The sequence below is a fragment of the Hypanus sabinus genome, chromosome 12, assembly GCF_030144855.1.
Source record: "Hypanus sabinus isolate sHypSab1 chromosome 12, sHypSab1.hap1, whole genome shotgun sequence".
Classification (NCBI taxonomy): Eukaryota; Metazoa; Chordata; class Chondrichthyes; order Myliobatiformes; family Dasyatidae; genus Hypanus; species Hypanus sabinus.
Window position 1 is genome coordinate 15610936 of NC_082717.1, and position 15965 is coordinate 15626900.

Here is a 15965-nt window from a genome sequence, read left to right on the forward strand (position 1 = left end):
AGAAAAAAATCGGCATGCGCACACACTTGCCTGTGCAAGGCTTCACGGTAGTCTTGCTCGGGGGTAAACACAAGTTTAAAGCCAGCATCTTCTTTCGTAAAAGCGAAAATCCTCTTTCGATTAGTGAAAACAGGTACTAATGGAAGTCTTCCGTAAAAGCAAAGTTGTGTAAAGTGAACATTTGGAAAGCGGGGGATACCTATATTACAACAATAAATGTATTAAAAAGTAAGTAGTGCAAAAAGGGAGCAAAAAATAGTGAGGTAATGTTAATGGGTTTTATTATTGATTCAGAAATTTGATGATTTGTAGAAGCTGTGTTTTCAGACTCCCGTAATTTCTCCTTGATGACAGCAATGAGAAGAGGGCATATCCTGGGCAGTGGGGGTCTTTAATGATGGATGCCACCTTTTTGGGGTGTCTCCTGTTGAAGGTGTCCTGTATGTTGGGGAGGATAGTACTCATGTTGGAGTTGACTGAGTTTGCAACTTTTTCCATTAGGAGGTGCAGTTTGCAGGCTTGTCCCCACCAGGAAAGCCACGTAGGGGGATGATGATGAGACCACTGCTGAGGACTGATTGTTTAAAGGCAAAGAGGGGACGATCAGAAGGAATGCTAAAAGCATGGCAAGGGATGAGATTGAGGGAAGGGGCACTGTGAAAGGAAATTGAACCTGAAGAAAGGTCTAGAAGAGTTTTAAAATTCACACCAGATTGAAGGAGTGCTCTGAAACTCATTAGGAGGGAATTTTTACAGTTTAATTGGACATGTACTCAACATCCAATTGCATTATTTCAGGTCTATCCCTGCATAAATTTTACAAACAATATTACATTGCTCATCTAGGCAAGCTACATCTCCTTTGGGTGGGGGGCAATACTGAACTCAATAATTTCAAATAATCAGTTTGTTTTGGATCTAGTGTAAGAGCAGGGCTTACTGAAGTGCTCAGTGGATTGAACAGCTTCTGGGAATAGAGCAGAGTTGGCATTTTGGGTAAATGATCTTTCATGATATGCAGTCTTCCAATGGGCCATTGCCAGCTTCTTCTTTCACTGGCTTCGACACCTTACCAAATTCTTCAGCCAAGAGCCCTCACCTAAGAATATAGACCTTTTAACCCATCTTCAAGCTACCGAATTCAACTGGGCCCCTCCGAGCCTGTCGGCCTCTTGAAACTTATTGACCTCTCACTGCTGATGTGTCACTGACCATCGCAGTTTTTCCACTGCCCTTAATCGACCACACCTCCCTCTGAATTTGCAAAATTCAAGACCCAATGTAATCAAACCTGCTGACAAGATGTGGCAAACTGACCTCTATCTTGTGGGAACTGAATGTCAGCTATAATAATTAGTAGAGTAATTTAAAGAAATTTATAGTAATATAACCTGAGTGGCTTTGATCTCTGTCCTATCACAAATCTCCTTTCTGTTCTATTCAATCTCCCCCACCTCCCTTTCCATGGCTTAAAATGTGCTGCTTTTCACCCATATTTCCAGTTCTGATTTCAATGTGAAAAGTTAACTCTTAACAATCCCCAAAATGCCTCGCATTACACACACAAATGCTGGAAGAACTCAGCAGGTCAGGCAGCATTAATGGAAATGAAAAAACAGTCAATGATTCATCAGGACCAGCAGGTTCTGTTTTCAAAGGAGTCAAATGAATTCCAAAGCTGGTGAAAACCTGGCCTGGCGGTGTCACCTCTGCACTGCAGGACTGTTTTGATAATATGAACTGGTGGTTGTTCAGGGAGGTTGCTATCTATGGCAGTTACGTTAACAATGAGGAGATCTCAGCCCAAAATGTCAACTGTACTTTTTTCCATATGCTGCCTAGCCTGCTGATTTCCTACTGCATTTTGTGTGTGTAACATCAAGGAATATGTGGATTCTGTGACCAGCTACATAGAGAGGTCTGCTGAGGATGTTACCATCACGAAACACATCTGTGTGAGAACAAATCAGAAACCATGGGCTTAGTGCAGAAGTCCGTGCATGGCTGAGGGATCGTGATGTTGCCTTTAGATTGGGGGAAGCAAGAACTGTGCTTTCCTGCTCCATCAGGACGGTGAAATGGGAGCATTCTCCGAGAACTTAAAGCCACTTCTGTGATGTAAGAGACATGAGGCACGTGTGGCAGGAAACTCAAAGGATTACAGACTATAATTCGACCCTGCGCATCAGTGACCAGGATGCTTCACTCATCTTCTACACCCGGCTTGATGTGCAGAACAAAGTGCTGCCATGGAAGGCACCTCTCCCCTCAGGGGAACAGTCACTCTATCTGGCTGAAGCTGAGGTGAGGAAAGCCCTGGCCAGACTCAACCCTGCATGGCCTGATAATATACAGGGTCGGGTTCTGAAAGACTGCGTAGCCCAGCTGACGGAGGTGCTGAAGGATATACTGGACATCTCTCTGGAACAATCCATTGTCCCCTCAGTTGTCAAGGTGGCAACCATCATTCCAGTACCAAAGAAGGCAACAGCAACTTGCCAAAATGACTCTCACCCAGTGGCATTAATTGACAATGCAATAACCTCTACCCTCCACTCTGTTCTGCCCCACATGGAAAATGGAGACTCGTATGCCAGACTGTTGTTTATAGACTTCAGATTGGCATTTGTCACCATCATACTGCAAAATCTGGTGGGGAAACTGTCCTCGCTGGGTCTCCACACCTCCCTGTGCAATAGGATCCTGGACTTCTTAACAGCACAGCCACAGTCAGTCCATGTGGGCAGCAGCATCTTTAGTCCCATTAGAATTGATTTAAATCTTACATCCATCCCACAACATGAGTGAGCAAAAATCTTTGCATTATGACTCAGTTGTAATGTACAGACATGTGAACTTAAAAGTTTAATGGCTTGTAGAAGGAAGCTGTCCCGTAGCTTTAATGCTGCAGTAGCGTTTGCCAAATGGAAACGGCTGAAACAGCTTATGTTTGGGTTGACTGGTATCCCCAATGATCTTCCAGGCCTTCTTTATGCACCTATTGCTGTAAATGTCCTCAGTGGAGGGAAGTTCACGTTCACAGATGCATTGAGACATACCACTCTCTGCATTATGCTGAGCACTGTCACTCCCCAAGGCTGCATGCTCAGCCTGCTGCTGTTCACATTGCTGTTGCATGATTGTGTCACAGGATCCAACTCAAACCATATCATCAAGTTTGCAGATGACACAATAGTGGTTGGCCTTATCAAGAACAATGATGAGACGGAGTATAGAGAGGAAGTGGAGTGGCTGGTGGATTGGTGTGAGAAGCACAACCTAAGCCTGAACGTGGAGAAGACAAAGGAAATTATTGTGGATTGTTCCCCACTGTGAATAAATGGCTTCTCTGTAGAGTTAAGTGCACCAAGTTCCTGGGAGTTCACATCACGATGACCTTACCTGGTCCTTTAATATCAACTTCCTGAACAGAAGGCACAGCAGTGCCTCCACTTCCTAAGAAGACTGAGGCAAGCAAGGTCCCTCCCCATCCTAATTACCTACTTGGCTCTCCTTTGGTCCTTGCAAAGACTTTTAACAGGAGCACTATCAAGAGCATCCTGACAAGTTGTATCTCCATCTGGTATGGAAGCAGTGAAGCATCAGACCAGAATTCCCTACAAAGGACTGTGAACAGCTGAGAGGGTCATAGGGGTCTCCCTACCATCCATTCAGGACATTTATCAGGATTAAATTGAATTGACTTTATTTCTCACATGCTTCACATATATAAGGAGTAAAAATCTTTACGTTACATGTGCGTCAAAATGTGCAATCATAGTAATTTGTAATAAATAGAACAGTCAGTGTAACATAGAAATACACTCGACACACACTTCGTCCTGAAATGTCGACAGCGCTTCTCCCTATAGATGCTGCCTGGCCTGTTGTGTTCCACCAGCATTTTGTGTGTGTTGTTGTTTGAATTTCCAGCATCTGCAGATTTCCTCGTGTTTGCTCTAGAAATACACTGGAATCAGTCTGATGCCTGGTGGAAGAAGCTGTCCCGGACAGCTTTTTCCTGGCTTTTATGCTGCAGTACTGTTTCCTGGATGGTAGCAGCTGAAACAGTTTGTTGTTGGGGGTGACTCAGGTCCCCAATGATCCTTCGGGCCCTTTTCTCACATCTGTCTTTGTAAATATCCTGAATCATGGGAAGTTCACAACTACAGATGCGCTGGACTGTCTGCACCACTCTGCAGAATCCTACGATTAAGGGAGGTACAGTTCCCATACCAGGCAGTGATGCAGCCAGTCCGGATGCTCTCAATTGAAAGTTCTTAGGATTTGGGGGCCCATACCAAACTTCCTCAACCATCTGAGGTGAAAGAGGAGCTATTGTGCCTTTTTCATCACATAGCTGGTGTGTACAGACCACGTGAGGTCCTCAGTGATGTGGATACTGAGGAACTTAAAGCTGTTTACACTCTCAACCCCAGATCCATTGATGTCAATAGGGATGCCCGTCTCCATTCCTCCTGTAATCCACAACCAGCTCCTTTGTTTTTGCAACATTGAGGAAGAGATTGTTTTCTAGCACTGCATATACAGACCCATAGTATTAATACAGATCCCACCCATCCATCCAGCATCCTCTTTGACTTTCTACCATCCGGCAGGAGACTCCAATGTATAAAAACAAGAACGATCAGGATGAGAAACAGTTTCTTCCCTCAGTTATTAAGCTTTTGAACACTCTGCTGCATCATATTCAAAGTGACACTGGTTAACCTGTTCTGTCACCTTACAATATTTAATATTAATACATTTTCGTTTGTGATTTATGTGATTCATCTGTAGATTTTATCCTTATCTTCATAAGTTATCGTGCATTATGTGTTACTACTGTGCTTTACACCCAGGTTTGAATAAACGTTGTCTTGTTTCTAAATATATTATATAGTTATATGTTACATATATGTATATAGTTAAATGACGATAAACTTCACTTGTTTAGTTTTCCGACATGCGTTACTTGCTCGGCTCTCTTTGGTCCTTGTTGATTTTACAGCAGAATTGTATTTTCTGCATGTGCTCTTTTCAAAGACTTCATTCACCATTGTCATTTCTTTCTCCTCCTTCCTCTTGCATTAAAATCAGTCAGTGAAATCAATCTTCATTCCATAAGGCATAGGGGCAGAATTAGGCCATTTGGCCCATTGAGTGCTCCACCATTCAATCCTGATTGATCCTTTATTCCCCTCCTCAGCCCACTCCCTGGCCTTCTCCCTATAACCTTTGATGCTGTATCCAATCAAGAACCCATCAGTCTCTGCCTTAAATATACCCAACAACCTGGCCTCCACAGCTGCCTGTGGTATCAAATTCCACAAGTTCATCACCCTCTGTGGAAATTTTCCACAGCTCTGTTTTAAATGGATGGTCCTCTATCCTGAGGCAGTGCCCTCTTGTCCTAGACTTCCCCCACCATGGGAAACATCCTTTCCACATCTACTCTGTCTAAGCTTTCAATATTCAAAAGGTTTCATTTAGATCTTCTAAATCCTCATCCTTCTAAATTCCAGTAAGTACAAACCCAGAGCCATCAAACGTTCCTCATATGATAACCCTTTCATTCCTGGAATCATTCTTGTGAACCTCCTCCAAAACCTCTCCAATACCAGCACATCTTTTAGATAGGGAACCCAAAACTGTTCACAATACTTAAGGTATTCCGTTACAGTAGAACATAGAACTTAGAAATCTGCAACACATTACAGGCCCTGTATGTTGTGCTGACCCTGTAACCTACTCTAGAAACCTCCTAGAATTACCCTACCACATGGTCCTCTATTCTCCTAAGCTCCATGCCCCTATCTAAGAGTCTCTTAAAAGGCACCATTGTATCCTCCTTCACTGCTGTTGTCGGTAGTGCATCCCACACACCCACCACTCTGTGTGGAAAAACTTACCCTGTCCTCCCCTCTGTACCTACTTCCAAGCACCTTAAAACTATGCCCCCACATGATAGCCATTTCAGCCCTGGGGGAAAAATTCTCTGGCTATCTACATGATTAACACCTCTCATCATCTTATACACCTCTATCAGGTCACCTCTCATCCTCCATTGCTCTAAGGAGAAAAGGCCAAGTATACTCAACCTATTCTCATTGGGCACACTCTCCAATCCAGGCAACATCCTTGTAAATCTCCTCTGCACTATTTCTATAGTGTCCACATCCTTCTGGTAGTGAGGCGACCAGAACTGAACATAGTACTCCAAGTGGGATCTGACCGAGGTCTAATATAGCTGTAACGTTACTTCTCGGCTCTTAAACCCAATCCCACGGTTAATGAAGGCCAACACACCATACATTGTCAACCTGCGCAGCAGCTTTGAGTGTCCTATGGACACAAACCCCAAAATCTCTCTGCTGCTCCACACTGCCAGGAGTTTTACCATTAATACTGTACTCTGGTGTATTCATGGAACTGCAGAACTTGGATCAGAACAATGAGTTCATCAAATGTAATATATCTGCACCAAGTATGTTAACAAAACTTGTAGCTAAATCATTCTTCAAATTAATTATTAATTCTTCAAACAAGCAATTCATTCAGCCACTCTTCTTGTTTATATTATTGGATAGAGCAGTTTTGGCCCCTTATTTAAGAAAGGATGTACAGACGTCATAGAGTGTCCAGCGGAGGCTCACGAGAATAATCCCAGGAATGTGAGGAGCGTTTGATGGCTCTGGGCCTGTACTTGCAGGAGTTTAGAAAAATGAGGGAGGAGGGATCTCATTGAAACCTGTTGAATACTGAAAGTCCTAAATAGAGTGGACATGGAGAGGATGTTTCCTACAGTGGAGGAGTATAGGACCAGAAGCACAGCCTCATAATAGAAGGGCATCCATTTAAAACAGAGGTGAGGAGGAATCTCTTTAGCTAGAGGGTGCCAAAACTCTGAAATTCATTGCCACATACTGCTCCAGAGGCCAAATCTTTAGGTATATTTTGAGCGGAGGTTGAAAGGTTCTTTATTAGGCAGGATATCAAAGGTTACGGGGAGAAGGCAGGAAAATGACATTGAGAAGGGTAATAAATTAGCCATGATAGAATGGCAGAGCAGACTTGATGGGTAGAATGGCCTAATTCTACTCTTGTGTCTTATGGCCTACTTGTTTCAAAGTTAAAATTATTGCAGTACAGGTTTCCCCCGCTATCCAAAGGTAGAGAGTTCCTATGAAATGGTTCATAAGCCAGAATGTCGTAAAGTGGAGCAATTACCATTTATTTATATGGGAGAAATTTGCGAGCGTTCGCAGACTCAAAAAATAACCTACCAATTCATGCCAAATAACACATCAAACCTAAAATAACAGTAACATATAGTAAAAGCAGGAATGATCTGATAAATACGCAGCCTATATAATGTAGGAAAACTTTTCTGCAATTATTGCAGCACTGTCCACCGCAGTGAAAATCTCACGCAAGCGCTCTCGGCAGCACTCACGGCAAAAGCACACGGTGCAAGCGCTTCCAGCAGAAGCAGTCTTTCCAGTAACCTTTAAGCTATGAAGCTACCAAGTAACATAAAAATACACAGCCTATATAAAGTAGAAACAATGTATGTATAGTGTAGTTTCACTTACTGGAATCGAGAAGAGAGCAAGCACACTGATGATGGTGTGTTAGGCTGAGTCGTCAGAGGTTGGGGTGGTGGGAGATAGAGGAGACTGGGGTATCATATCATTGTCGTCTGTTTCCATCAGGGCAGGCAGATCACCTTTGTCTATGTCTGCCTGCCTCGATGTCATAGGTCGAGTTTCGTCAACTGCTGTGGCTGATGTGGAAGGCTTGAAAAACGATAGTATGCTTAACTGCTTAGCCTCGCACATTTTTCTATCATACAGTTCTTTGTAAGCACTCAAACCATCCTGTAAATATGCCCTAAACCTACGTACCCTTTCAAAATTAAAGTCATACTTTTCTGCAATCGTTGCAGCATTGTCAATGGCAGTGAACATCTCACGCAATTGCTTCGTGTTCAGTTCCTGGACGACTTCACTTTTGGGCCGGTCGCTGCTATGTTCGATTTCAGTTGTTATCTTTTCCTCTTCAGCTCTTCATCTGTCAGCTCTTGGTCATGGGATGCCAAAACCTCTTCAACATCATCTTTGTCAACTTCCACAAACCCTTAGCCAAACTCACTATGTCCTTACTTCGTTCACCACAATCAAAACGCTTTATTATGTCTGGCACCAATAATCATTCCACAATCAAAGCCACTAGGATCACATTTTTTCCCCCTTTCTGATGTTTGGTCTGTACTGTCTGCATGCATTTATGCATTGAGTTGCTGCCACATGATTGGCTGATTAGATATTTGCATTAACAAGCAGGTATAAAGTTGCCACTGAATGGAAGTTGATAGAAGGAGTGGAGAGACCTAAAACTCTTGTCAAACCAAGTAATTTCTCAAAAAGATATTGAAGTATGTGGAGAATAGTTTCTTTTCAGTCATGTTGTTATTTGTATCAGTGTAGTCACAAAGCTTCAAAGATCACTTAACTCTAAAGCCATGTAAAGTACTATATCCTAAGATTGCAATGGATGTCATATATTCTCTTTGTTACTTAAGTTTACCTTTAAGTTGCAGTGTAACTTAATGTGTTCTGAAATTCAACAATACTTCCTGTTTTTACAGTTAAGTGGATTGGGATCGGGAAGTCAAGAGAGTTGATGATCCAACTGTTCTAAGATTGGTGTTGCCAAGAAGAGCCTCCTAGCCCCAGAGTAGACTTCGGCAAGTTGAAATCTGGATGCATTTGGTCTTCAAATACCAAAATTAGTATTGTTTGTATCTGGCAGAAATGTAGGGAATTATTGTTCTTGTGTGGGTGAGGGGAAGAATGGATGCTATTTCAAATCAGCTTGTGAAAATGACTTTGAAACAATAATTAAATTTCATTTCATTCAGGGATAGTTTCATAACCTGCTGTCACAAAGTGTTCGAAGCAGTTGTGCTGACATTGGGATCCAGTATAATGGCACTAGTTTGATATATAAATATATGTTGTTGCTTTTTAAGAGTTGATATGAATTGGGTAATATTTTTGGTTAAGTTAATTTTCTGAATTGAAAATAAAAGCAAAAAATACTCTTTGTATTTCACAGAAGTATATTGCTGGTGTTTGTTTGCCCAGACTAAACTAAAAAATATTTCTTTCTGGTTTCTAACTTAAAAATGGTGGATCATTCTTTGTGGCACCAAGCAAGATCATGTCAGTTGTCATTCCCTGACTTTCTCTTGGAGTTATTTGGAGGTGAAAGATATGTTCCTAATGCCTTAAGGTAGACAGACTCCACACTGCAAATCAACTGTCATTGATCACTGGCAGGAGGCAGTGGTTGAGGACGAACTGGTTGCAAATGATAGGAAGATTTGTGTTGTTACCACAATAGGACATGTCTCTTTCTTGTCTTGATTATTCCACATTTGAAGTCCAGTAGCATGTTCTCTTCACAGCTGCTGGAGATGAAGTTGTGAAATTGTGGTTAAAGTTCCTATCCTTCAGATTTTAAAATTGCAGCAGGAATGCCATCTCCTTCCATACCCTGAATGCTTTTCAGTTAGGATGTAGTCTTTTGGGCTGCTTGTTGGTCTGGGTGACAGTCAGTCTGCAGTAGATAGGTTGCTGTGAAATGAAGTCAAAGATGCTCACATTAAAGGCAAATTCACAGTTTGAGGAGTTCATTGACATGTTCTTTCCAGCCTATGCTGACAGCCTCTCTGTCCTTAATAAATTCACCTTCATGGTTGGATTTCATTGAACTATTGGTGAGCTTGATGTCACTGAAAAATATGCTTACTTCATGATTATCAGTGGGTTTCCTATCACCATCTGCCTGTAGGTCATGGGTTTTCTGTTAGTCTTCCGTTAGCCTATAGAGCTGCCTCTTTTTCCTTGAGCCATGGTGGAGCTTTCAAACCAGAAACACCTTGTATTTATGATGAACCAGCTCCTGGATCGTTGGTCATTGTTAGCTCTTATGTTTTATGGTGGAGAAGCTATGAGTCTGTCCATGGGAGCCACAGGTATTTGGTAGAGAGGTGCCACCAACAACCTCTGAAGAATTCTCCAAATCTATCGGCAGGATTACGGAGCCAGTGCCAGCATCCTCTCTCAGACTAATGTCCCCAATACTGAGGCCCTAATTGCATTCAGTGTGTTCTATTGGGCAGGCCGTGTTCTGATTTCTGACACCAGATTCCCAAAACAAGCACTCTGTTCCAAGTTTTTTTATGCCAACAGATTACTATGTGGGTAGAAGAAATGTTCAAAAACCTTCTCAAAGCATCTCTGAAAAAAGTGTAACATCTCCCAGGCACGTGGGAATCAATAGCACATGACCACTCAATAGGGAGAAGCTTCTCTAAGGTGGAGCTGAGAGCCCCAAGTCCATTTCCCTGGAGTACACAACTTAGCTTAAGCAGTTTAGAGATTTAGCATGGAATATGCCCTTCTGGCCTTTCAAGCCCTGTCAGCCAGCAGCTCACTGATTTGACCCTAGCCTAATCACAGGACAATTTACAATGACCAATTAACTTACTGACCAGTACATTTTTGGAAACCAGAGCACCCGGAGGAAACCCATGCCAAGGACATACAGACTTGCTTACAGAGGACGCTGGAATTGAACTCCGAACTCCAATGCCCCGAGTTGTAATAGCATCTCTCTAACCGCTACGCTATCATGGCCCCAATGACATGTGTCCATTGAAAAACCCGCCCAGCTCTTCCCCCATCTATGGCAGCTCCCCAACTGACCTGAATAGGCACCTCAGAACCTACAGAACAGGAATGAATGTAAGTCAGCTGTAATTCTGAGAGACTTCCGAAGAAAAAGATAACTCCTCATAGTATTACCTCATGAGCTTTTTGGGGAAATGCTACAAGCTTAATTATGGTACAATTGACACCAATTGCAATGTTGTTGAGACTGTTGACAATGTTTGAAATTGTGGATTATCATGTTAATGTGCTTGTCACAGGCAAACTTCTCATGGTGTGTGAATTGTATGGCATAAAGCAAAATATTTTCTTTTCATACACAGTTCAGTTCTCTCCAGGTGTAGGTACAACCTCTGGTGACCAGGGATATAAGACTTTGGGTCTTTGGCCCTTGTGAGGAAGATTTAATTTCATTGCTACTTTGCCTTGCTTGCATTAGCATATGTTGCTGAATAGAGAAATGTATGCCATTGCACTGCATTGACATTAATGATGAAAGATGCATCATTGTAGCATGAAGTAAACGATGGTCAACATTTAACAACTGTGAACAATGTTTAGAAGCTATGCAACTCCGTAATGGAAGTTTCGAAACTGAGGCAAAACTGTTGTTTTAAGATTTAATACACAAGGCTATCAGAGATAACAAGAAAACCTGATTCATTAAAAAGGATTGAAATGGTTGTTTTCCCTTGCATAAAGTGTAGTTATTTAGTCTTCCTTAGTAAGAGCTTGAATGTTGTTTGATGCCTATGGAAACTCCAAGCTAGACAGAGAAGGTAAGAGTTCTGATTTAATCAATTTGATTTTAGAGAAGGAAACATTGGCAATTCAAATCAATGATTACTTAAAGTTATAATTTGTGAAATGTATATTTTTATATCAAAATTCACTGGAGAGAATAGAATGACTGAATGTATTGTGAAAATTGCTGTGCTGCTTGATTTCTGAGTTTATGAAGTTCATTGTTTTTTCAGGACTGAACCACAAAGAGCTAAAAGCCATTCAGATCCTTTTGTTGGCTCTTTTATGAAGTCATCTACTTGCCTTCTATTTTCCCCAAAGCTTTTTATGCTGCTTGTCCATGTTGTTCTTATGGAGTCAGTATACAATTGTCTTAAAGCACCTCCTCTGTACATTAAAATAAATAAATTTCAGAATCTGTGTGACTCAACACAGGTACTCTTGCAGAGAGAAGCATTTCAGTGCTGTATGTACTGCAGCACTTTCTGAGCAAGCAGGTATCCCAAAGCTGAGAAAGATCAGTGTCAAGAATTTTTAAGCAGTGGTTAGTTTTCTGCACCAGCCTGTACAGCAGTTTTTAAAATATTGTAACTTCTTCCAATAAAACCCAATGCCTGTGCTTGATCTTTTTAAAAAGTAAAGATGTTATGAAAGCTTGCAGTTTGGTACCTCCTTTGGGTTTGTTTTAACCATATTTCTAGAGAAGATTATTGCATATTTGCACAGATTTTTGCCATGCTAACTACTCTCTTAAAAATTGTTTTCCTATGTTTCTGCCTACCAGGCTGTTATTTGGAAGAATATGGCTAACTGCACTGTAAATAATTAACATGGCTAATGTGCAGGATGTTTTTCCTGGGGTTGGTGTCATATACAATGAAGATTCATGTGCAGTACGCATGAATGATTATGTATACAAGCTGTATGTGTTTTACTTTGTAAATTATGCAACTGTTCTCTTTTTAAACACATAACTATTGAAACTCTGGGTGGGCTGTTAAGAACTTAACTACAGAAAATAAATCCTGGAATGTAAAGCCTCCGTGTCTCAGTTTATTTTGATCTGTAGTCCTCAAAGTAAAAGACATTTTGCATTGAGCTACAATATGTAAATAGCATTCTTCGAGAGTTGGGGCTCCCTTTTAACTGTGCAGTGATTTCATTGGGTTGATTTTAAACTGCCGAGATTGAGAACATATATGAATGGAGTTCAAATCCAGTTTGAGTTTCAGTGGGATTGATATTATTCAAATATAATAAACAACCTTGTATTTGAATAAAAAAGTATTTATTTTAATAAAAAATACTTTTCTGTATCTATTTCTAATGTTGAACAAAATGTTCTAGAAACTTCAGAAGAAAAATGTGTATATTTTCTGTTCGTGTTAGTCCAGTGAGCATTAATTACATTGGAGAACTTTAGAATAGTTGATATACCTGTTGTTTTAAGATCAGTTTAGAGTTATAGAACACTACAGCACAGAAACAGGCCCTTTGGCAGAACCATTAATCTGCCTCAATCCATCAACCTGCATCCGGACCATAGGCTTTCATACCTCTCTTAAATGTTGAAATTGAGCTTGCATACACCACTTGTGCTGCCAGCCTGTTCCACACTCCCGCATCCTCTGACTTCTCTCATACTTCTCTGAGTGAAGAAGTTACCCCTCATGTTTCTCTTGAACATTTCACCTTTCATCCATAACCCATGACCTCTAGTTCAAGTCTCACCCAACCTCAATGGAAAAAGCCTGTTTGTATGTACCCTAACAATGCCCAATCATAATTTTGTATACTCTGTCAAATTTCCCGTCAGTCTTTGACAATTGAAGGAATGAAATCATAACCTGTTCAACCTTTCCCTTTAATTCAGGTCCTCCAGACCTGGCAACATCCTTGTAAATTTTCTCTGCACCCTTTCAGCCTTATTTACATCTTTCCTGTAGGTAGGTGACCAAAATGGCACAATACTCCAAACTAGGCCTCATCAATGTCTGATGCAATTTTAACATAATATCCCAATTCCTGTACTCAATACATTGATTTATGAAGGCCAGTATGCCAGAGGTTTACAACACTTCTCTGAGCCTGCCATTTTTCAGCCCATTTTTCCAGCAGGTCCAGATTCTGCTGCAAGCTTTAGTAGTCTTCCTCGCTGTCCACTACAGCCCCAATCTTGGTGTCATTTGCAAATTTGCTAATCCAGTTCACCACAAATCCATATTGTTGATATAGATGACAGACAACAACAGACCCAGCACTGACCCCTGGTTAACTATATACTAACACTCTCTGCCTTTTCCCACAAAACTAATGTCTAATCCAATTAGCTACCTCATTGTGAAAGCCATGCGACTGAACCTCCTTGACCAACTCCCCTTGCAGGACAACACGAGTGAATCTGCAGATGCTGGAAATAAATAAAATCACAAAATGCTGGCAGAACTCAGCAGGCCAGACAGCATCTAAAGGAGGAGGTAGTGATGACGTTTCGGGCCAAAGCCCTTCATCAGGAGTGAAGTAACATGGGATGGTCGGGGGGGTGGGGGGATGAAGTAGAGAGCTGGGAAGTGATGGGCTGAAGGGCAATGGGCTAGGGGGAAGGTGGAGAATTATGGGAAATAAAAGAGAAAGAAAGGTAGGGCTGGGGGGAGATTATAGTGAGGGGGGACAAAGAGAGAGAAAGAGAACCAGACTAAAATTATAGATAGGGATGGGGTAAGGGGGGGGGGGGGCAGGATTATCAACGGAGGTCTGAGTTGAATGTTCATGCCGGCAGGTAGGAGGCTACCTAGGTGGGAGATAAGGTAGTGGTCCATCGACCTGTGTGTGGTCTCATCTTGACAGTAGAGGAGGCCATGGACAGTCATATTGGAGTGGGAGTGGTCTGTGGAATTGAAGTGTGTGGCCACAGGGAGATCCAGCCACTGCTGGAGGACTAAGCACTGGTGTTCGGTGAAACGGTCTCCCAGTCTGCGGCAGGCCCCATGCAGAGGACCTTGTTAAATGCCTAACTAAAAGACCATGTAGAAAACATTCACTGCCTTTCCTTCATCAATCTGCTCGGCAACTTCCTCAAAAACTCTAAAGGTTGGTTAGGCACAAGGCCATGTTGACTATCCCTAATCAGTCCCCATGTATCGAAATACTTCTATATCAAGTCCCTTAGAGTAACTTACAATAACTTTCCCAATATTGATGTCAGGATCACTGGCCTATAATTTCCTGGTTTATTCTTAGAGCCGTTCTTAAACAACACAACATTGGGTATACTCCAGTACCTCGCCCATGGCTAAGAATGTTTTAAATACTTATGGGGTTCCTGCAATTTATAAACTAGCCTCCCACAGGGCCTTAAGGAGCATACTGTCAGGCCCTGGGGATTCATCTCAGAGAACAATCACTTCCTGCTCCCTAATCTGTATAGGGCCCATGATCTTGCTGCTCATGGCCTCACATCTGTAGGCTCTGTGTCCATCTCCTGAGTGAATACAGATGCAAAAAGATCCATTTTAGATCTCCCCCATCTCTTACAACTCCATGCGTAGATTGCCACTCTGGTATTCCAGAGGACCAATTTTGCACCTTGCAATCCTTTAGCTCTTAATATATCTATAGAAACCGTAGGGATTCTCTTTCACCTTATCTGCTGGACAACCTCATGTCTTCTGTTAATCCTCCTGATATCCTCCTTAAGTGTTTTCTTGCATTTCTTATTCTCGAGTGCCCCATATGTTCCTGCCTGCCTTAGCAGCTTTGCACCTCCTTTCTCTTAACCAGGGCCTTTGTGTGTCTCAAAAACCAAGGTTCCCTAAACTTGTTATCCTTGCTTTTCTTTTCTGATGGGAGCTTGCAAGCTGTATTCCCAAAATTTCAATTTTGAAGGCTTCCTATTTATCAAGTACACTTCTGCTTGAAAACAACCTAACACAATCCACACTTGCTAGATCCCTTCTAATATCACCAAAATTGGACTTCTCCAATTTAGAATCTTGACTAGAGGACCAGACTCATCCTTTTCCAGAATTCCCTTGAAACTTATGGCAAAGTGTTCCCCTACACAAACATCTGTCACCTGCCCTTTCTCATTTCCTAATAGATCCAGTATCTCAAAATCCCGAGTTGGGATTTCTATGTATTGATTAAGGAAACTTTCCTGAACACGTCTGACTGACTCCTATCCCATCCTTTTGCACTAGGGGATTCCCAGTCAATATGTGGAAAGTTAAATCATTTATTTTCACACTCTTGTGCTTCTTCCAGCAGTCTACAATCTCTACAAATTTGCTCCTGCACCATCTCCTTAGTATTGAACTGTGTGATTTTCCTATTTCTGGCCTCAGTAGCATGGATAGCAATCATGAGATCACAACCCTGGAATCCTGTCCTTTAACTTGGCACCTAATTCCCTGAACTAATTTTGCAGGGCCTCATTACCCATCCTACCTATGTCATTGGTACTGGCATAACCACATCTGGCTG

At 41.8% G+C, this 15965-nt stretch overlaps 1 protein-coding gene across 1 annotated transcript in view; it reads left to right on the forward strand.

Annotated features, from left to right (window-relative positions):
- LOC132402660 (adenylosuccinate synthetase isozyme 2-like) overlaps nucleotides 1-12520 on the forward strand; it is a 133034-nt gene extending 120514 nt beyond the window's left edge. The window contains exon 13 of the mRNA XM_059985587.1: nucleotides 8651-12520. Coding sequence (XP_059841570.1) covers nucleotides 8651-8703 — 53 coding nt within the window. The 3' untranslated portion in view covers nucleotides 8704-12520. The remainder of the gene's footprint in view (nucleotides 1-8650) is intronic.
- The last annotated feature ends 3445 nt before the right edge of the window (nucleotides 12521-15965 follow it).